This window comes from Anastrepha obliqua, chromosome 1, assembly GCF_027943255.1.
Source record: "Anastrepha obliqua isolate idAnaObli1 chromosome 1, idAnaObli1_1.0, whole genome shotgun sequence".
Lineage (NCBI taxonomy): Eukaryota > Metazoa > Arthropoda > Insecta > Diptera > Tephritidae > Anastrepha > Anastrepha obliqua.
Genome location: NC_072892.1, coordinates 118,160,169 through 118,183,379, shown reverse-complemented (window position 1 = coordinate 118,183,379; position 23,211 = coordinate 118,160,169). Strand labels below are relative to the sequence as shown.

The 23,211-nt window shown below is 39.6% G+C and overlaps 2 protein-coding genes across 2 annotated transcripts in view; one reads left to right on the top strand and one right to left on the bottom strand.

Annotated features, from left to right (window-relative positions):
- Positions 1-4,240: 4,240 nt before the first annotated feature.
- LOC129235849 (choline O-acetyltransferase) overlaps positions 4,241-23,211 on the bottom strand; it is a 42,643-nt gene continuing 23,672 nt past the window's right edge. The window contains exons 3-9 of the mRNA XM_054869900.1: positions 14,184-14,356; positions 12,837-13,640; positions 10,544-10,666; positions 10,405-10,462; positions 9,927-10,070; positions 9,653-9,856; positions 4,241-5,610 (exon numbers count right to left, since the gene is read on the bottom strand). Of these exons, the coding sequence (XP_054725875.1) occupies positions 5,395-5,610; positions 9,653-9,856; positions 9,927-10,070; positions 10,405-10,462; positions 10,544-10,666; positions 12,837-13,640; positions 14,184-14,356 (1,722 nt within the window). The 3' untranslated portion in view covers positions 4,241-5,394. The remainder of the gene's footprint in view (positions 5,611-9,652; positions 9,857-9,926; positions 10,071-10,404; positions 10,463-10,543; positions 10,667-12,836; positions 13,641-14,183; positions 14,357-23,211) is intronic.
- Positions 21,401-22,502, top strand: LOC129235851 (uncharacterized). Its single transcript, XM_054869902.1, has 2 exons — positions 21,401-21,495; positions 21,569-22,502. Exons 1-2 carry the CDS (start codon positions 21,489-21,491, stop codon positions 22,381-22,383), a joined length of 822 nt encoding a protein of 273 aa, XP_054725877.1. The 5' UTR covers positions 21,401-21,488; the 3' UTR covers positions 22,384-22,502.

Here is a 23,211-nt window from a genome sequence, read left to right as displayed (position 1 = left end):
GAGAAAGTGAAGATCCCGACACCCCAATAGTTGAGGACGGAATTGTCATTCCGCTACCCGATCATGACGAGGTGAGAATAGCAATATCACGGCTAAAGAACAACAAAGCCGCGGGCGCCGACGGATTGCCGGCTGAGCTATTCAAACATGGCGGCGAGGAGCTGGTAAGGTGCATGCATCAGCTCCTATGCAAAATATGGTCGGATGAAAGCATGCCTGCCGATTGGAATTTAAGTGTGCTCTGCCCAATCCATAAGAAGGGCGATCCTGCAATTTGTGCCAATTACCGCGGGATTAGTCTTCTAAATATCGCCTATAAGGTTCTAGCGAGCGTATTGTGTGAAAGGCTGAAGCTCACCGTCAACCAACTGATTGGACCTTATCAGTGTGGCTTCAGACCTGGAAAGTCTACCATCGGCCAAATATTCTCAATACGCCAAATCTTGGAAAAGACCCGCGAAAGGAGAATCGACACACACCATCTTTTCGTCGACTTCAAAGCTGCATTCGACAGTACAGAAAGGAGTTACCTGTATGCCGCTTTGTCTGAATTTGGTATCCCCGCAAAACTAATACGGCTATGTAAGATGACGTTGCTCAACACCAGCAGCGCCGTCAGAATTGGGAAGGACCTCTCCGAGCCGTTTGATACCAAACGAGGTTTCAGACAGGGTGACTCACTGTCGTGTGACTTCTTTAACCTGATGTTGGAGAGCATCGTACGAGCCGCAGAACTTAATCGCTCAGGCACAATATTTTATAAGAGCGTACAATTGTTGGCGTATGCCGATGATATCGATATCATCGGCCTTAACAACCGCGCTGTTAGTTCTGCCTTCTCCAAACTGGATAAAGAGGCAAAGCGAATGGGTCTGGTGGTGAACGAGGACAAAACGAAGTACCTCCTGTCTTCAAACAAACAGTCGGCGCACTCGCGTATCGGCACCCACGTCACTGTAGACAGTTATAATTTTGAGGTTGTAAAAGACTTCGTGTATTTGGGAACCAGCATTAACACCTATAACAATGTCAGCCTTGAAATCCAACGTAGAATCTCTCTTGCCAACAAGTGCTACTTTGGACTAAGTAGGCAACTGAGCAATAAAGTCCTCTTTCGACGAACAAAACTAACACTCTACAAGGCTCTCATCATGCCCGTCCTGACGTATGGTGCAGAAGCTTGGACGATGACAACATCCGATGAAGCGACGCTTTGAGTGTTCGAGAGAAAGATTCTGCGTAAGATTTTTGGACCTTTGCACGTTGGCAACGGCGAATATAGCAGACGATGGAACGATGAGCTGTATGAGCTTTACGACGACATAGACATAGCGCAGCGAATAAAGATCCAGCGGCTACGTTGGCTGGGTCATGTCGTCCGAATGGATACAAACGCTCCGGCTTTGAAAGTATTCGATGCGGTACCAGCTGGTGGTAGCAGAGGAAGAGGGCGGCCTCCTCTGCGTTGGAAAGATCAGGTGGAGAAGGACTTGGCTTCACTTGGTGTGTCCAATTGGCGCCGGTTAGCACGAGAAAGAAACGACTGGTGCGCTTTGTTAAGCTCGGCCAAAATCGCGTAAGCGGTTATAGCGCCAATTAAGAAGAAGAAGAAGCAGAGAGCAAAGTTGAATTATTTTACATACACAACAAACAAGTGTTTTATAGTAATTGCAGTTACAAAATATTTATGTAAGTTCGGTTAGGTTAGGTTTTATCCATTAAAGTGTGGCATTGAGCTCTCGGGGAAAAGGAGGAAAAATCGTTTTTTAATACCTGTGGACGAACTAGATTACTTAACTAGAACTTAGATTTTTTTAGTTTTCCTTTTTTTTTGCAGCTCGTAAGCGAAGGAATAGACTGTTTTGAAAACGGCAATTTTATGTTCAACTCTCTCATTTGTGGCCGTCGAAGAGCAGCAGAAAACTTATGTCTGTATGTATTGTAGGTAAATTATTGCAAGGAATTACACAGTCCTGCGAGGGTGAGTTTCTAGAATGGCTGTACTTGTTTCTTGTAGTTTTTTATGCGCTGAAAACGAATCTGACCTTCAAAATGCTCCATCATGTCAGGATTTTTGGTAAATGAAGCCTAAAAGGTCAAAAAATGGCCATTTTAGCCATTTTTGATAATTTTTTTTGGGATAGAAACGTTGGGTATAACGTCTATTGGCGTAACTGAAACTGTTAATTTCAAAATGTCATAACTTTTTTTTAAAAAATCGTACAATAATTTAAAAAAATGGGTTTTAAAGCTAAAGAGTTGTACTATGCGACCTTTTCGTCGAAAATTGAAAAAAAAAATTTTCTATCCCAAAAAAATGATCAAAAATGGCTAAAATGGCCATTTTTTGACCTTTTAGGCTTCATTTACCAAAAATCCTGACATGATGGAGCATTTTGAAGGTCAGATTCGTTTTCAGCGCATAAAAAACTACAAGAAACAAGTACAGCCATTCTAGAAACTGAAAAAAGTTAAATTTCGCAGGCCTGTGTTATTTTTAATTTTAACTATATTTTTATACTCAATTATATTCAACGTACAGTGACTAGAAGAAAAGTCTTGTAAATTTATTTATTTCACTGTGCAACAATTTGAGTGTATTTTTCTGGTGGCGGAAGGATTCCAACTGTGGACTTGCAGATAAATAAATAAATAACTTCTGTTAGGTGCTTGATCGAGCTCCTCCTCCTATTTGTGGCGTGCGTCTTGTTGAAGTTCCACAGATGGAGGGACTTATGAACTACAAATGTTTTTTTATAAGGAGCTTTTTCAGGAGATAACTTTTACAGATAACTTTTACAGATATCTTTCTACAAAGATTTTGTCTGAGGTGACCCCTGGTAAAATTTTATGGCAAATAATTTTCTAGTACATTTACACCCTCTAGCGAAATTCAATACGCCATTTTATTCGACTGTCTAAAAAAGGGATAAAAATTACCCTTTCGTGAGAGAGCCAATGGGTTAAAATGTTCTACAAAATTATTCCTTGTAAAATTTTACTATATACCTTTACAATATATTTCTCTGCGAAATGCATTTTAATCCTTTTCTCATTTATTCTAAAAACACTTATGTAAATTGTAAGTTTAAAATGAGCATAGCAAAGAAATTTGCCCAAAGAATGCAAACGATTTTGAGGTTGTACTATATGCCTCTAAGTTTTGCATCCAGCGTTGGAATTATCACGCCCCCAAAACGGCTGTTGCATAGTGTTGATTGATCGATTGCACCGCGCTGTAGCGGAAGAGTGCGCGCAGGATCAAAATTCGGTCATGCATTTTTTTCGCCTTAAATAGTTAGATATCATTTTGAAGGAAAAATTCCAAGCTTTAATTTGAGCAAAATTAAAAAAAAAGGGGAAACTCGACATTTGACATTTGTCAGCGGACGATATGATCCTCTTCGGTGCGCGATAATACGCAAGTTTTCATAAAATAGTCTAAGGGCTGCTTCAACTGATGTTGTCACCAACCAAGTTTCTGGCGCCTACAATGGGTCTAATATTATGTGTTTTCTGTTAGTTGGTAGACGAACTTATTACACTTTTGGGCTCAGAATGATTCAATATATTTTGCATCTTGATACAGAGTCGGTGTTGCCACCGTGCAGTTTCATAATTATTTACTAACATTTTGAGTTATAGATAACCTCATAATCTGGCGTTACTCGCTAGGTACTTGCAAACATGAATGCTCGCTACCGATTAAAAAGTGTCAAACAGTTCAATTCACAGGTTATTCAAGAATTATCTGCAGCATCACGATACATACATAAAGTTCTTTTAAGGCTTACTATAAAAAACATCTTCTTGTTGCCCGAGCCCTTGAATAGATGGTACAGATCCAAGTATGACAGATTTATCAAGCTTGGCCATTAGCTATTGTGAGAAACAAAATTATAAGGAGAACTTTGGCTGCCACGTCACAGGGCCGTTGGTTTCTGTTCACTCATTTCACACCAAGGATAATCGATTTACAAGGATTACTCTTTAACTATGGTAAAAAAAAAATTGTGAGGGGAACTTTAGCTGTCACGTCATTTAGGAGATTCGGCAGCCGTATTCTGCATGCATTCACATACTCGTCCAATCAGTCGCTATTCTGACGGTAACGAACTCTCATTGGTTGATTTTTTCGAATATCACCAACACAATTTAATATTTTTTGGAAACAGATTCCCTGTGATTCTGTCAAATTCTGGCGTCATACCGTTAGTTGGCTTTCAGCGAATTTGACAGAATCAGCTGATGTGCTGACGTAGTAGGTGTTAAGAATCGGTTTGTTTACCAAAAAACTAAGAATGTATTAGTGATATACGAAAAACACAGCCTTGGCTCATGTTGCTTCATTGAACAACGACTGATTGGATGAGTGAGATGAATATGTGTAAAATGAAGGTGCAGAATTCAGCTGGCGAATCATTCCCATTACGTGGCAGCCAAAGTTCCCCTCACAATTTGGTTTTTTACCGTGCACGGATCTCATCTTCAATATAACACACCCCATTTCGTTCTATTGTTGTACATTATCACCTCTGGCATACTGAAGTATTTTCTTCACATCTCCTTTCAGTGTTTACGGTTTCCAGCTGAAGCACCTCTTAGCTCTTCTTTAGCATAAATTAAACTACTTTACTGTCTTCTTGAAACCCAAATAAGGAACTATCAACTTCTCGGCGCTATGTTGCTGTAAGGATAGTTTGAGTTCTGCTACTTTCTTCCTCGAAGTGTTGAGTGTAAATTGCTTAGGAGGCTTAGGGGGAAAAATACGTCCAAAAAGTAGGAACACTGTGGCATTTCTTACCCAATAGCAAGTGTCGCCAGTTTAATAATTCTCTAGGTTGAATACCATATTTTTATACATACAGGTTTATACATATTTTCTTGTTACTTATCGCACGCTTGATTTTTTTCTTCATGACTTTATTGCATTACAATTTTTTCGAAGGCAATCGTTTGCTTTTCGTTCTCTTAAGTTAATAGCTTTTGTTTGTGTATTGGACTATTTTCGTTTTTTCTCTTGCCTACAATATTTGGTTTTAATCAACAAGAAGACTTTCAACAGTTTTATAAATTTCTCTAGTACATACAGATGTATATAAGTATGTATGCATACTAAATATGGATATCTATAAGTATGTTTTTGAATATATGTGGGTATGTATGTATATAATACATTGTATATACGTATAATACATTTAACTAAATTCAACGACGTTTACTACAACGTTAAGGTACGTATGCTGATATGTTTGTTGTATTGTTTGCTGACCGCATCTTATTTGCGGTTGCTGCACTTTTGTCACTATTAACACTCACTAATACATATGTATGTATGTTGCCGCATTGTGTTGTTAGCACAGTGCTTCGCGTTTTCTACATTTCTTCACTTCTTCAGTCATTCTGCACTGATTCATCTTTCATTAGATCCTTCATCATGTCCAGCGACTCTTTCAGCGATTTGGCAAAGCGCGTTGTGTTCGTATCCTCGCAGCTGTAGAAAGCGGATATGCAAAAGATAATTTCATCTACGTGCGGATTATAGGAGCATCCATAGCCGCGTGGCGTTACTGGGCCATAGCCCATGAAAGCATCCGACTTAGTGGCCACCTAAGAATTATTGCGAAAAACACACTGGTGAATTTATGTGTATGTCTGTATGTAGGCAAATAAGTACATTTGTGGATATATGGCACATTTGACTTTCTATAGTGGTAAAACAGTTGCATACAAAAACTTACATACAACTACTCCCACATTTGCCGCACACATCATAGGTGCGTAGGTATGCGTGTACGCCAATTCGTACAGTGAGTGAGTGCTTCGCTAAGCTCGAGTGCGCGTGGTGCATTAGCATTATTTGACGGTGCAGAGTGAGCCTACGGTGCAATGAAGTGCTGTTCGGTGCGGTGCAAGAGATATACATATACATACACATATGTGCAATATGTATGTGCGTAGGTGTGCTAGATTTAAGTGTCCTTGGGTGTAATACTGAAATACCAAAGTGTAGGAACGCACAAAAAACTGTGCACTTGTAATTATAACAAAAACAAGAAGTGCATGTGAATATTGTTGTAGCAAGTATTTGAGCTATTTTTAGTGATTTCACTTGCATGCGTTTAAACAAAAAACAAAAATTGTGAAAATAATTTAAATGGATACATTAGAATAACTACAAAATTCAAACGAGCCTGTTAAACAAACAGAAAGATTTTAGAATAAGAACGCTCCCAAAGAGTCTTCCCAGCAATATTATTAGCATACATCGGGTGTTCTTTTTTTAAACTTGAGAAATTAAAATGATAGGGCAAAATCTTTTTTTATTATATTATTTATAACCTCGTAGATAATTTCATGGCATTTATTTTTTAAATGTGATATCCATTCGATCAGTCCAATTTTTGACTACTTTTCCAATAAATCTGGCCGTATGGCCTGAATGGTGGCTTAAATATTGCATTAAATCGCTTGTTGAGCGCGCTTTATGACAATTACGCCGTCTTGTTGGAACCAAATGTCGACGATGTTTAGTTGAATAATTTTTGGAAACAAAAATTCAGTCAGTATGACTCGATAGCGCTCGCTATTCACCGTAACAGCAGCTCCTTACTTATTTCGAAAGAAGTAAGGACCGATGATGCCGCCATTGTCATGCAGCTAAAAAAAAAACACCCGATATATTTATGTAAAATTGCAAATATTTTTAAAACCTATTCTAAATTTACCAAAAACAGAAGTACAAGGTACGTTTCAAAGTTATAAAAGCGACAAGGCTTTTTCGAGCAAAGCGTTTTTTTATCAATTTATTGTCTCTTTGACTTGATACAGCGATTTTCACAATCTAAAAGCATGAGAGAGAGTTTTGGATTTCAGCCAAGAAAGCATGCAGAATGTATGTCTTTCCTTCCCCTTTCTTGAGCGATTTTAGCCGAGCTTAAGAAATTGCGCTAGTCGTTTCTTTTTCAAAGCCAAGTCTTTCTCCACTTGATTTTCCAAAGAAGAGGAGGCCTTCCTTCTCCTTTGCTACCACTATCTGGTATCGCATCGAATACTTTCAGTATCGAAGCGTTCCTATCCATTCGGACGACATGACCCAGCCAACGAAGCCGCTGGATCTTTATTGGCTGTGCTATGCCAGCTCATTGGCTGTGCTATGCTCATAGCCTACGACACTCCTCGTCGCCAACGTGCGGAGATTCAAAAATCTTGCGCAGAACTTTTCTCTCAAACACTCTAAGAGACGCCTCTTGCATGTTGCCATCGTCCAAGCTTCTGCGCCATACGATAGGACAGGCACAATGAGAGTTTTATAAAGTGTTAGTTTTGTTCGTTAAGAGAGGACTTTACTACTCAATTGCCTACTTAGTTCAAAGTAGCACTTGTTGGCAAGAAAGATACTTTGTTGGATGTCAAGGCTGACACTTTTATCGATGATTAACATCGGTTAAAAGCTGCTTCCTAGATAATATCATGAAGAATGGTTCCGTGTGCAGAAGTCCACGCAAGTGGGAAATGAGTGGTCAGGACGGTTCTTCTGAATACGGTCCAAGTAGTTCACAACTTCCGCGCTTCGTCCAAATATCCTCTGGGTAGCTCTCGAACAACAGTTTGAGAGCGAGCTAAAACGAGAAGGTGAATCAACCCAGGAAATCTGGTTGTGCGCTGGGTTTGGGACCCGCTACGTAAAAATCCAGACTGTTCAAATTAGAATGTAAGTCCATCTATTCTATTAATCTATTTATTTTATTACAAGTTTCGCTCTATGTTTTACGCACGTTTAATTCTAAACGTCAATGGGCCCAATAATAATCGAAAATGCGAGTTGCATAGAATTCGAATTTACTTGTACGAATACGCATGTAGTTCAAATGTACTACTCGCTACGGCAAACGACTTCATTCATGTGGCTGCCTCGGTTGGTTTCGCAATAGCGCATTCTTTAAGCCAGTTTTCCAAAGCCTTGATGACGTTTTCTGGCTCTATCTCACGAATGGCTTGCTCGATATTCATCTTAAGGATCTGAATCGTTAATGGTTTGCTCGCATAACATCGATCCATTACGGCACCCCCAAAAAACAAAAAAGACTAACGGCATCAAATCACAGCTCGAGGTGGCTAATTGACATCGCTGAAACGGCTGGTAAGACGATTGTTGAACGCCAAAATACCGATGGTGGCATGGGCTGTGTGCCATGGTGCGCCATCCTGCCCTACGATCTTTCAAGTCCATGTCTTCAATTTTCGGTTACAAGAAATCGTGTAGAGCACCTCTGTAGCGCTCAACGTTGGCTGAAATGGACTTTCCAGCAGCAAAAAAAAAAAAACTAAGGGAGGATCACAGCGCTACGATGGCCCAATAAGAATCACAGCGTATGAACTTTAGTCTCACGACAGAAAGACAACTGAGAAGAGGATGCTTCAGATACTGAGATCAAGCTACCCCAAGGTGCCAAAAATAACCCCCACACCATCTTAGTTCTGAGAAACTACTAATTTGCGAGTGGCATGCTCGATTCCAATTGGCAAGGTGGAAAATATTGAACCTTGAACCTTCCTGAAAAATAATAAGAAATCTCTGTGAAAACCATTGAAATGGAATTAATCTTCCCCTCAACTCTATTGAAGATTTTTGTTATATATCAGTTTTGCCTTTTATATTTTGCACCCTGTAAATCATTATTTTTATCGAAAAGTGTGGTCTTTTTTAATATCAGCTTATATATACAATTTTCACTTATGAGTTTTATTTGTTCGTTTTTCAGGGACTTGACAAATTCATTTCTCACAAAAGACGGAATTAACTCGTGAAAATTTTCGAGCGAGGAATTATTACGATTTTCGACGTGGATTATCGATTCAAGAGTGCATTAATCGACTTACTTTGAGTTTGGGCGTTGAAGCACCACACTTAGCCACTGTGAAATGCTGGTACAATGAATTTCAACGTGACCTTTGTGAATCGACAGTATTGGAGTTCCAAGAAGAGCTTAACCCAGCAAAAGTTTTTGCAGGTCAAAGCAAATGGACGTCTGTTCCTTTGGAAAATCTGGATATGTCTCAACTGTACGACTAGAGAATTTTGAAACAGTCAACCATTTGTTTGCCAGAAGTTTTCGGATTATTAAGAAAAACCAACCCCCGAAGGCGAATCATCCTTTATCTAGACCATCGCGAGTACTCAAAAGATCGAATTAGTGGATCATCCACCTTGCAGCGCTGATTTGGCACATAAATCAACGCTTTTAAACGCATACAGAAGCCGTTGATGCCTTTAAACAGCTCGTTTTGGGGGTATCCATTTCTGAGACTCTCAAGGAGAATATTGCGAAAAATAATGAAGCCATTTTTATTATTATTTTGATGTGTTTTCAATATAGGGCGCAAAATATAAAAGGCAACCCTTGTGTGCATGTAGTGCTCTGTGCTATTCTATTTTATCTATAAGATACATAAGTGAAATTTTTTTGTTTTCTTATGCAATTTTAACCAAATTTACATAGACGAAAACTGGTTAAATTAATTCTTTGTCACATTTTCCCTACTCAACTTCTCTCTTTGTGTGCGTTCTTTTGTGTGAATAAAAAAATGAATAATTCAAAAATTGGCAAGGATTAACTCTGACCTGGAGGAAGGCTTTATGCCCACATACCTGACTTGTACTCAGCAGAAAAATATTGGCAGTTTTGAATGTTTCATGGTTGAAGAGCTCGTGCACCTGACCGTTGTTGAATACTTTACTGGATTCGCGCAAGCCCAACAACGGTATATCGATGCCATGACCCAGTATATTTTGAATCATAATTTCAGTTTGGCGATTGCAGGCGATACGGAAAAGTTCTCTGAGCTTATTTTTCTACTCAAAACAAAATAAACAAAAAAATATTAGGCGCATATCTTTGGGGGGTTTGTTCACGCAGACTTACATCATAAATGCTGAATTTTACTTTGCGTTCATCATCGTCCTCGCCTTCACTTTCCAAGGGCACATTTGCGCCCTCACCTTGGCACATGGCTGTAACCCAATCGAGAGCCTCTTTGTGCGAAGCTCGAATGCAATCGACACGACCCTGAGATAAAAAACGAGATATGAATTTTTAAATAAAAAAGTGGCTAAGTGGAAGCATTGAGTCATATTATGTAAGGTGGCGCAAAACAAATCAACCAATTTTGTTCTTGAATAAATTTTTCGCTAAATAAGAAAAATTAAATTTAGTTTTTAGTTGGAAATCTTTATTTCGGCCTTTGCGCGCTTCATTGTTTTTTTGTTCCTAGATTACAGGTGTCTAATTCACAAGTGTCAAATATGTTTGACGTACGACGCCATTTGTAAAATTTGTAAATATTCCAACAGGGTGTTTAATTTTGCGCCACGCTGTATTAATATTGTTGGTTTGAGCTTACCAGCAAGAAGCGCCTCGTGGAAGCACTCTCGTATGTGGCTACCAAATGACCGTACAATCTGGTTTAAGCAACATTGCAAAATTTATAATAAAAAATAAACATGTCAGAGAAACATAACTGCTGAACATTTCACACTTACTTAAAGTAGGCTAACTGCAGGATGAGTTGTAAGAAGGCATCAGGACTGCATTTGCATTTTTTAATAAAATTTTTTCCATAACCTTTGTAGCGATACACATACAAATCTAAGTCCCCAATCGCTCTGAAAATTCAAATATCGAAGGTGGTTAAATACATCTTTATTCACTTTTTTTTTCTACACATTTATGCATGCATGTACTAGGTTGTTCAACAAGTTTTGCGGTTCAATAAGAAAAACACAATTTTATGGTTTGAAGTATAATCTCCCTGATATAGTCTCCGTGAATATCAATAGCTATGTTCCAACGAGATTCCAATTTGTGAATTCCATCCCTGAAGTGAGAATCTGGAAGGGCTGCAAAATATGATTCCACAGCTGTTATGACCTTATCATTTGATGAAAAACGCTTTCCAAGTATTTATTTTTTTAGGTGTGGAAACAGATGGAAGTCGTTAGGGGCCGAATCTTTTGAATATGATGGATGCTCCAACAATTCGAACTTTAATTGATGGATTTTCTTCTTCTTCGCGCCAGTCGTTTCTTCCTCGTGCTAATCGGCGCAAGTTGGTTAGGTTAGGTTTGAATGGTTGCCCAAGGAATGAGCACACTTGGACGAAGAAAAACGGTTTAGTCCTTTGTGATATCATTATGAAGGAGGTGAGGTGATAGAGAAAACCGATGGGATGAAAGGCGAGGGCAGGGAGAGGTGCTGGTGGGATGGTTAGGAGAATGGGTTTAGAGTGTGTGGATTTTGAACGAGGACTTTGCTGAGTTTGCGTCAACTGTTTTGTGATGCTTATGAAATTCATCAGATTTTCAATGTTAACGCCAGCTATATCAGCAGACGTAGCAAAGAAGTAAGAGCCAAGCTGCTTGGATCTTAACCCCGTCAAAGCAGGGCAGCTAAGGAGAGGTGCTGAGATGATTCCACCTCATCCTCCATACGTAAACAGGACTCGAGGTAACTCCAAGTCTTACAGCAATCCTCGGGCATAATGTCCTGTGAGATTCTAGAGCTGATATTTTGTCAGCCTCAGAAGCTCAACCGAGTGCTCCCGATCCACACGTGGCCAGAAGGATTTTGCGACCTTACAAGTTTGTTTACTTGCTCAACGCTCGCTGAGTTGGCACCAAGCCCATTTTTCCAGGAGCAGTCCGCAGGTAGTGAGGACGATCTCAATTCTCTCCCTTCGCGGGGAAATCACCTCACATATCCCTTGTCGGGCCAGCTCATCCGCCTCACAGTTTCCCGCAATATCACTGTGACCAGGAACCTAGATGAGGCTTATGTCAAAGAATTCGGACGCAGTCGAAAGTGAGGCCAGTTGAACACACCAAGTGAAGCCAAGTCCATCTCCACTTGATCTTTCCAACGCATAGGAGGCCTTCCTCTTCATCTGCTACCTCCAGCTGATACCACATCGAATATGACCCAGCCAACGAAGCCGCCGGATCTTTACTCGGTGCGCTATGTTTATATCCTCGTAAAGCTCATACAGCTCATCGTTCCATCGCCTGCAATATTCGCCGTCGCTAACGTGCAAAGGTCCGAAAATCCTCCGCAGAATCTTGTTCTTAAGCATTCCAAGGACACCACAACAGATATTGTCACCGTGCACGCTTTTCGCCATACGTTAGGACGGGCATGGTGAGACCCTTGTAGTATGTTAGTTTTGTTCGTTGAGAGAGTACTTTACTACTCAGTTATTTACTTAGTACAAAGTGGCAAGAGAGATTCTAAATATACAAAGTCTGTTACAACCTCGAAATCATAACTGTCAACAGTAAGGACAAAATCCTGTCAAAAACGGTCTAAATGTTGCGGAGAAAGTCGCACTCGAATGTGTTTTTGTTCCATTTTTAGCGAATGCTGCATCCATTGTGCGCACAGCTTTCTGAAACCCAATACTTTAGCCAAAATATTGCTTACACTGCAAAATGAGATGCCTAGAGAATGAGATCCTGTATTTTTGCTACGATTTCTGAACTGTTGCTGTTTTTGGACGTCCTTGACGTGGGTTATCTTTAGAGCTTTCAGCAATCTATTTTTCTAAAAATTCAATCACTGCACGATATTTAATTTTTTCCATTGTAGAAATTACTGTGACATGTCGATACTAAATGGTTTGCGAACAAAGAATAAATTAACTGATCGAAATGAAACTTCTTCACTTCAGATAAAGAGTATACCAACATAACAAAACAAAAGAAAATCTAGGGCCTGCCCTCTCCTAATGAACCGCAAAACTTATTGAACATCCTAGTATGCGCCCTAGATTAGTTCACTTACTTATCGAAAGCCAGTGCAGTTTCTTTAATACTTTGTTCCAACTGCGGTGATAAAACCCAAGGTATTCGCTCAGGTGGCGGTTGTGACAGCGCACTATTGCATGCCAATTGCTTCTCCTCTAAATTTTTGTAGACTTTCTCTATGACATTTATAACTGCGTCACCCTCCGAGAAGGAATGCTCATAGTTAATGCCCCAAGTACCATCGGTGCAAATGATTATCTGAAGAGCTTTATCGAACCAACGATTGGCCGTATTGTAACCACTACCACCTCCATGTATCATTTCGTGCAGCATATTCGTATCATCGCGATCACCCACCATATAGCCCGTCGGCGTCGCACCAGTAAAAGTGTAGGCGTTGAAGGTATTTGGTAGCGGCTCATCGAGACATAGCAAGCACACCGCCTGCTCAATCAATCGAATGCTGTGCTGGTTGACTTCGTTCTCGAGTAGTAGCTTGCGATTTACGCCCCAACGTTGACGTTCCTGGGTGGTAAGTAGACCCACTAGTGGCGGTTTGGTTGGCAAGCATGGCGCATCGCTCAGTACATATAAAATATTTGAAGCGAGCTCATTCTCCGATATTCTGCCACGATCCTTGGTCTTCAGTTGGATGCAATACATTTGGTTGCGACATATGACAACGACATGCTCGTCACTTTTCTCCCCACGCTCTGCTATATATTGTGCGTCACGCTCTATTCCGGGTATTCGGCATGAACCCAATGGGCGATAGTACTGTGCCATGCAGAGTGGTTGATTCTTCTCACGTGAACCTGCGCGATCGATGGGTAGATTGCCACTGTAATGGAAAATAAATAATATTTGTTGTGGCTGTATTTAAGTGCGTATATTACATAGTTTGGGGAAAAAGAAATCCATCATTTTCTCGATAGATGGTTGTAGTGATCGATATCTCGTAAAGTATCGATCAAACAATTTAAGGTTGATGCTCGTTGGTAAGGTGAGATTTCACACAAAAAAAAAATGTTCAAGTGTTTTTGTTCAATTCAGTTGTGAGTTACAGGGTGTTAACAATGGAAGTCAACAAAAATAAAATTCGGTACATTTTACAGTTCTTCTTTGATAAGGCGAAAATGCAAGCCAGGCCGCTGAAATTGTGAATAGTGCCGATACTGTAACAGCTAATTACGTGCAATTTGGTTCTCGATTCCATTCAGGCATATTTGATGTTAAATAAAATCTCGATACTCTCGAATATGTCGATTAAATCATAGAAATAACCGGCATCGCCCAGGAGCTGAAGATCGACCATAAAACAGTAAACCATAATAATAGATTTCTTTTCCCCAAACCATATATAGACTGGTGTGTGTGTCCATACCTGTCGACTAGTTCCTTATGATTCATGATGCCGCTCAATAGGAATGCTGCAAAGCGAGCCACATCATGCACCGTTGTGAAACGCATGGGTGGCATGACCATGCCGGGATTTGAGTTGATTGGCAACGGTAAACGCACATCCATGTACATATCATTCAGCCAATAGTTGTAGGCCTGCGGAAGAAGGTGCGAAAATTAGTACTCGCCCATAAACATAATTAAAAAAGAAAAAAAAAAACTATTGGAAATAATCCAAGAATAACAGAATAATAAAATTGCGGCGTGGTCATGACGTCAGCACTGAAACAAAATAAATTAAAAGCAGTGGCAGAATAAACGAAAAAAGTAGAAAACAATGAAAAAACTATATTTGCAGGCATTATCATTCGAGCTTTCACAATTCATCACGCAGCATTTCATTTTTGTTATTTGGTTAATTTAAAATTCAAAGGTTTGTTTATTTGCTGCGCTGACATCACCCAAATTACTAATTCTGTCGAATTCGCCAAGAACAATGTAACGGTACCCCTAATAATGAATAATGAAAACACAGTAAAATAATAATGAAAAGGCTTTATTGTTTTTAAAAATTCATTCGTTTAAAAATTTATTCATATTAGGTGCGCAACTAAGTTCCCGCTGTTTGTCAATAGATGCCGTCAGCCGTGTGTGCTAGCCGATTCTAACATAACCTAAATGTCGTAAGCCAAGCTTAGACATATGGTAAACAAATTGCTGCGACACATTACTGATTTTGTTTTGGTATCATATAATTTTGGTTTTGTGAAAATTTCAGATTTTGTGTCGAATAATCGTAATTTGCGGGAAGTGTTGATTTTCCTCTTTCATTCGAAAAAAACGGCGGCTGAAGCGCACCAAGAGCTACAAAAATTTATAGAGATGCTGCTTTAAGTGAAACAATGAGCCGAGATTGGTTCCGTCGCTTCAATGACGGTGATTTTAATGTTGACGACTGTCCGCGAGAAGGTAGGCCAAAAACCTTCGAAGACGCTGAATTTGAGGCATTGCTTAATGCGGATCCGTGTCAAACGCAAGAAGAGCTTGCTTCAGTATTAGGAGTTACCCGCAAATCTATTTCAAAGTGATTGAAAGCTTTAGGAATGATTAAGAAACAGGAGACTTGGGTTCCTTATGAGTTAAAAACAAGGGATGTTGAACGTCGTTTTTTCGCCTGTGAACCAGAGCTCCAGCGGCAAAAAAGGAAGAGTTTTCTTCATCGCATCGTGACGGGTGATGAAAAATGGATTCATTGCAGCAATCCACAGAAAAGAATGTCATGGGGACTGCCCGGTCATACTTCTACGTCGTCGCCTCGGTCGAATATTCACGCTGCGAAGGTTATGCTATGTATTTGGTGGGACCAAACACTGAACCAGCTCTTCATGAGGTTTCAACAATATCCTTACCAAATTCAACCGAAAGGGAATTAAAGTAGTGGCGAACGTAGACGATCAGTGAGATTATGGAAGGAGCTCTGGTATTACTCAGCAATTGGGCCACAGACTATGGTTTAAATGTAAACCCGAGCGAACTGATGCTATTCACTAAGAAAAACATGATACCAAACTTTAATCGCCCAAAACTAAACGGCGTTAGTCTTACGCTAACCCAACAGGCAAAATACTTTGGTGTTATGATATCTTAGACTCCAAACTTACCTGGAAGTCTAACGTAGAGTACAGGATAAAGAAAGCGAATATAGCATTTTACACAAATAAGAGAATGTCGGGTAAAAAATGGGATCTCCAAACAAGACTGGTGGCCCGCAACAGAAAAGAAATACAACCAAACCAAGCTGAGAAAGATACAAAGAACAGCGTGTATCTTAACTATAGGAGCGCTTAGAACCAGTCCTACTGAAGCGCTCAATGTACTAACTCATCTATTACCATTAGACTGACATTTAAAAACAATCAGTACTTGGAGGGCGGTGAGACTCAGGGACATAGGAAGCTGAACAACAAGGTCGTACGGTCTCAGTAAGATCCTCCTAGAGGGACCCTCAATGCTCAAAAACAGATCAGACTATAAAGTCCCCGACCTTAACTTCAAGAAAGTATTTACGGTACGTTTTCCACCGAGAGCCGAATGGAGCAAAGGGAGGAGGTGATTGGAAGATACGTTTCTAAGATGAACTGTGGTGTAGAAGCTGGATTCCATTCGGAGCCACTCAACCTATACCCAGGCACAACTTTTAGCGATCAGAGAAGCATACAAATCCCTAAAACTCTACAAGGAAGTTGCTACAAGAGTAGCTATCTTTTCAGACAATCAAACAGCTATCAAGGCCTTAGAATCCAACTCCATTTCATCCAAACTAGTCTTACAGTGTAGAGAGGAACTAGAATTACTTAGTCATTGGCTTGAAATTAATCTGATTGGGGTTTCCGGTCATAGGCACATACGGGGTAATGAGATAGTGGATGAGCTAGTAAGAAAAGGTTCGTCACTAGACCTAACAAAGGCGGTGGCAGTCTCCACCCCAATGAACACAATAAAAGCATCCATTGCTTCACACTATCATGTTTTAGCCGAAAGAAGATGGAAGCAAGTAATTACATGTATTGCAATAAAAAACACATGACCGTCACAAAATCCAAAGGACGAATCACCTGTTAGGATGTTCCCGACCAAACATTCCACGTATCACTGCAACCCTTACCGGTCATTGGAAAGTAGGGGATCATGCAGCCAGACGCAACCTCCCTTCAATACCATCTGCAGAAGCCGTCAAGCGGAAAGGGTGAAGGAAAATCTTTTCCACTACTTATGTGAATGTCCCGGGCTAGCTAGAGCACGATTCCGCTCCTTCGGTAAGCCTTTTTTACAGCAAATTAATGAGATCTCAACATCGAGGTAAAGAATTTGCTGCTATACTTGGACCTCACTAAATGGATCTGACTTGGAACAAAAACAAAAAAAACATAGAGGACAGTGGTAGTAAAACGGTGTTGGTCATTAAGTAGGATTATTTCAGTGGAAATACTCAACCACTTCAACAACAACAACGTAATTTAATATTAAGAACTAAATAAAAACAACTAATTAATATTGAGAAAATATATAAAAAATAAAATCAGCTAATATTAAAAAATGAATGAGAAATTAAATAAATTAATATTAAAAAAATTAATTAACATTAAAAAGTTAATAAAAAATAAGATGAATTAATATTGAGAAATAAATGAAAAATTAAATTAATTAAAATTGAAAAATAGATTTAAAGTAAAATAAATTAATTAAAAAAAAAACAAGCAAAAAATATAATAATTTAATGCTAAAATGCTAAAAATAAATGAAAAATAAAGTAATTGAATATTATACAATATTATAAAATAAAATAAATTAATATTAAAAATATATATAAAAAATTAAATAAATAAATATTTGAAAATAAATAAAAAGTACAATAAAACAAAATAATACTAAAAAATAAAATAAATTAATATTGAAAAATAAACAAATACAATAGTTAAAACTTGTAAATATGCACATACATATTGTATGTGGTGGTGCTATAATTTTCCAACGGAGTATGTAAGTAGAAACTTTTTCGAAACATAAAAAATCTATTTTCTAGTTCATTAAAAATATGTGAACTAACCTGAAATTCTTTAGAATCGATGATGTGCTTAAGAAATGTCTAGCACTAGCCATGTACTTGAAAATTTTAAAAGGAAAAATTGTTTTTGAATCAGTTCAATGGGTTTCATTCATTAAAATTTATATATGTGCCATATCTACTCTGATAACCAAACATTTGTAAGTACGACTACATACAAAGATACACAGTTGAGTTCTGCTTTCAACCGGAACTAGATAAGAGAGAAATGAGTTTGTACAGGCACATAACTGATTACACTTCGATAAGAGCTTACAAGCGAAACATAATGACAAAGAACTAAGACTATGCTTGAAATCTAATTGTGTGCAAAGAATTTGGATGCTTCATTCCAATTTTCCATTATTCGAAATAGTGCTGAAAGCCTTCTTCTATCAGTGCTGGCTGCGTTCCGCTTTCTCTTTCAAAGCTTCTACAAACTTAAATTTTATTTTTTTGTTTTAGTCGAGATTGCAGCTAAGCAAATAGATATAAGTCCTTTGCCCCAGATTCTGCGAATAGGACATATTTTGTAATACCTAGAGGCTGTATTAGGTTAGAATCCAAGGCGAATCTATTAAAGGTGGTATTGGTAAATCAGCTGATTTGTTTTTTTTTTCTTTCGCCGTGTCCATGTGGCTGTCAGCACAAAATGAAACAAGACGAATTCATTCTTTGTTTTCCACTTTGCCAATACTTTTCTCTGACGCACAAAACATGGTTGTTGGTCTAGTGCTATCACCTTTAATGAATGCTCCTTGGTGAGAAACAGCTTGCCAGACAATGCCTAACAGTTGTCGGGCGATTTCGCTGGTGGGCTTGTTATGTCATCTTTCATTCGCTGTTCTAACAATTTTCTCCAAAATAAGTAGCTTAAGTGTCTGTGAGGGTATACTTATGTCATTGTCTGTGTACTTATCATTCAGTTGGGCGTCATTTCTCGCTGGTTCATCGGCCTTGTAGTTTCTCTCAATGTCACAATGGCCAGGAACTCATGTGAATTTTAGGTGGAATGACCCAGCCAATTCGTTAAGAGATGTGCGGCATTTCATGGCTACATTAGAAACTGTCGACTGCTTTGTGAGATATTTTATCGCCCCCTAGCTAGGGTTGAAAATTTAGATATCATCTTTAGGTCACGGTTTTTTTATTACTACCAATTCAGCTTGGAAAACACTGCAGTAGTCAGTGAGCCCAAAGGGAGATCTTCTGATATTCGGAATATACACGTCCGCTCAGCCTACTCTAGATGGCACGAGTTTCAAGCTATACATATGTCTATACATGGATTGACTCGCCCTGTCTTACATAGCCCTATTCCCACTGTTATTTTGAAGGTAGAATGGTCGTGAACGTTGTGATCGCAATTGTAGGCGGGTGTGCATAGTTCATCGGTCCGAGAAACTCCGAAATGCTTCTTAGAGTCTTACTACGGTGTTAATTCTTATTGCTGCACTGCTGGTGATATATTTTGACTGCAGTTCTACTGGAAGGCAGGGTGTTTGGCCGAGCTCGTCCTCCTATTTGTGGTGAATGTACACCACAAATGGAGGGACCTACAGTTCATGAGCTACTTTTTCATAGCAGAAATACACTCGGATGTGTGCTATTGCCTTCTGCGTTGCAAACAATATTAGAAACAACTTTGTCTAAAAATCTTCCGTATTCATGCACGGAGATACGAATCTACGCATTTCGAATGGTAGTCATGTACCATTCCTTTCGGCTACGGTGGACGCTAGGGAGGGAGGCTGACCGTCGCATACAATGCTATTGATGGTGAGGTTGACATTGCACCAGTTATGAAAACAGATGCGAATCTTTATACCTTATCAGCCCTTCAATTTCCACAGTTTTCTTAAGGGCTTTTCGCCATATTACAATATCATAGAAGAGAATAGGTCTAACTCCCGCTGTGTACATCATCATCATAGCATCACAGTTCGGGGTGAACCATTGCTCCGAACCATTGCATTGTCTCCACGTCACTCGGTCATCAGTTTTTCGTTTGATATCAGATATGCCCATAGCTCCAAAGTCGCCTTCAATGTCATCTCTCCTTCGTTTTCTCGGCCGGCCTCTTCTTCTGCTGCCTTGTGGATTTCTTTCCTAGATCTTTTTTATAGCTCATCGTTGCTCATTCGTAGAATGTGACCGCTATGTACTTCTTCTTCTTCTTAAATTAATCGTGCTAACCGGCGCCAATTGGATACACCAATTGAAACCAAGCCCTGATCTTTCCAATGTAGAGGAGGCCTTCCTCTTCCTCCGCTACCACCATGACCCAGCCAGCGTAGTCGCTGGATCTTTGAGAGTCTTATAGGGTGTTAGTTTTGTTCGTTGAGAGGGGACTTTAGTGCTCATTTGCCTACTTAATCCAAAGTAGCACTTGATGGCAAGAGAGATTCTACGTTGGATTTCGTTTTGTACTCGTTCACCACCAGACGCATTCGTTTTGCTTCTTTATCCAATTTGGAGAAGGCAGACCTAACAGCGTGGCTGTTAAGGCTGATGATGTCGATATCATCGGCATACGCCAGCAATTGTACGCTCTTATAAAAAATTGTGCCTGAGCGATTAAGTTCTGCGGCTTGTACGATCCTCTCCAACATCAGGTTAAAGAAGTCACACAACAGCGGCAGACGGGGTGACGTCTGAAACATCGTTTGGTATCAAACGGCTCGGAGAGGTCCTTCCCAATTCTGACAGCGCTGCTGGTGTTCAGCAATGTCATCTGGCATAGCCGTATTAGTTTTGCGGCCAAGGACCGCTGTGTACAGCGCCTCTGGAAGAGACAATTAATTGCCAGGTCACACAGAAGTGGGGTGATTACCCCACCCTACGGTGTAGGGGATCGGAAACTTCTTAATACTTAAGATGAATCGCCTAATTCTGCGCTTATTCTCCGCCCGATTAGCAAACGAGACTAGTGCACTAATTACTTTGACCTCTGTGAGTGAAGTTGTAGTTGCTTCCGGATATTTCTTATTGAAAGCACTCTCGATGTCTAAAACAAAGGCGTGGGTATATTCCCTATAGTTAGGAAATTTTTTAATTGTGTCAGGGGTCATCAAGTGGTATTATCAAAGTAGCTAAAGTTTTCCACGTGCCGCAATGCTGGAAGATATTGTACGTGGTTTTGCTTACAGAAGGTCAAAATCGTTTTCGTACGTTCCTGTGTGTGTACTGCCTCAACTGCTCGTAATTGCGTATCGCCGCAATCAGCGTTATCAGATAAGTTAAATGTTGTGTATCAAATTACACGTGCATATATTAATTTCGATTGTAAAATTCTTGTTCTCGACAGTTGAAATTCTTGTTTCAGTTTGGGTACGGCCACGACCTTTTCAGTAACATCATCTGTTTTACAAGTTGAAGGAATATGTAATGAGTCACAATGGTATAATTTTACGAAAGTTGTAACTTGGAACGGAATTTCCCACAAACAATTGTTATCATAGCGATAAAATTTAAAATTTTTCGAGACAATCAAAATCAATCAGATCGCTATCTATTTAGCATCAATTTTTGTTATTAAATAATAGGCACAAAAAAAATCACCGAAAAAAGAAAATTGCTATAAATAATGAGATCTATATAAAAATTGAACAGTCCATCAGTTTCACTTGGAATAGTTCGGACAGCAGGACTAACAACAGCGCAAGGAATAAAATATAGCCAGACATGAGAGGTAATAAAATTGAAAGGTCAGAAATCGTAATCGAGGAATGACTCAACTTTTTCATTGTTTCCCAACCAACTAGCATTTGCACTGACCGTAACGACACTCTGCCTGGCAGTTGTGGCACAAGGCTCCTTCGACTATCGATTGTCATGCGATCGTGATGAGATCGGCATACGTTGGCCGAGTTACCACAGTAATTCAGAATATTACATGTGCACACATGTTGGAGGTAGGCAGCTCAAAATGAGCTGTGGTCCTGGTGAACTTTTCACTTTCGTACTACAAGCGTGCACCACACCCGGAAGGTTCATTCCACCACCAGCTGTGGGAATTTTGCCACTAAGCTCTTCATTTAAACAAACATCTCACGCGGAAAAGGAATCAGTTAATGATGTGAAGATACCAAAACCCTTGTATCCCATCGGTGATCAACCACCAGTAATTGAAAATTCACAAAATTCACAAAATTCACAAAGCTCACCAGTTTCGATTTTGGAACATCTAAAGCCACCAAGCTTAGAGAAGCCCGATAGCGAACTTCCACATGCGGACCAAACCGACGATGAGAAATCCAGCAATTCTAAAGAACTAGAAGAATCAGTGTTGCCATCGCTGCCCGGCAAACCTAAACCATCGAAGGTACTATCAACCGACATCACTGTACCAGTGCCACCCACTCCAGAACCTACACCTCCAGTCGTAAAGAAGCAACCCGGCAAGAAACCACCGCAAGCAAATAATAATAACAAATCAGTTGAAACCGCGAAGAAGCCACCAACACCGCCAAAGAAAAATAAACTTGAACCAAATAATAATAGCAAATCAATTGAACCAACAAAGAAGTCACTAACGCCGCCAAAGAAAAATAAGCCAATGCCACCAACTCAGTCGTAGAGAAGAGTGAACGGAGTGCAAAAACTCGATTTACATTTTAAACCTCCTTATTCAAAATAATTTTATGAGTACAATCAGTTAATCAAGCGGAATTTCAATAAAAAAATTTAATAAATCGATTAACTGCATTTTGGCTGAATTTTTTTTAGTATTTTAGTTGGTTCGGTAGCTAAATTTAAAAAGAATATTTAGATAAGGTTGGCCAGGTTGCTTGTATAAGACAAAACTCTCGGTGGCGCTAGGCCCGTTGTGATTCTTGCACTTAATTTCCATCCTTTAACTAAGTTGCTTAAACCGCATAGATCTGTTTAAGAACGTCAGTAGTCCAGCTAGTGAGACATTTTGCAACTTTCCCTGGCCTTCAATAACATAATCGCCAAGATATTTGGCACGGCTTGTTTGAAGTGCGGGACATTCACAGAAGAGATGTTGTACCAACTCCATTTCTTTTTGATCTCAACAATTCCTGCAGAAGTCATTGTGAGGTACACCCATCTGTTGAGTCTAAATAGATGTTTTGTCCTTTTCAGATTCAGTTTTAGTCAGAGCAATTTTTGCTGGGTCTCCTGCAGTTAGTAGTCAGAGACCACCTTCCATTTGTTTCCACGATTACGCTCAAGTCAATCGCAGTGCGCAGTTCGTTTAGAGGAATGCATATGTCCTCTACCATTCGTTGAAGGCGAAGCTCATTGCCTTTCCTCACACACTCATTCGCTCTTTGATTTCACGCAACTGCAGAGTGACTGGCGACCCAACAAAGTGTAGTGTTGTCTGGTTGTTCTTTTTATCCAAAAGAATATTTACTGATTAGCAAACTCCTTTCCACAT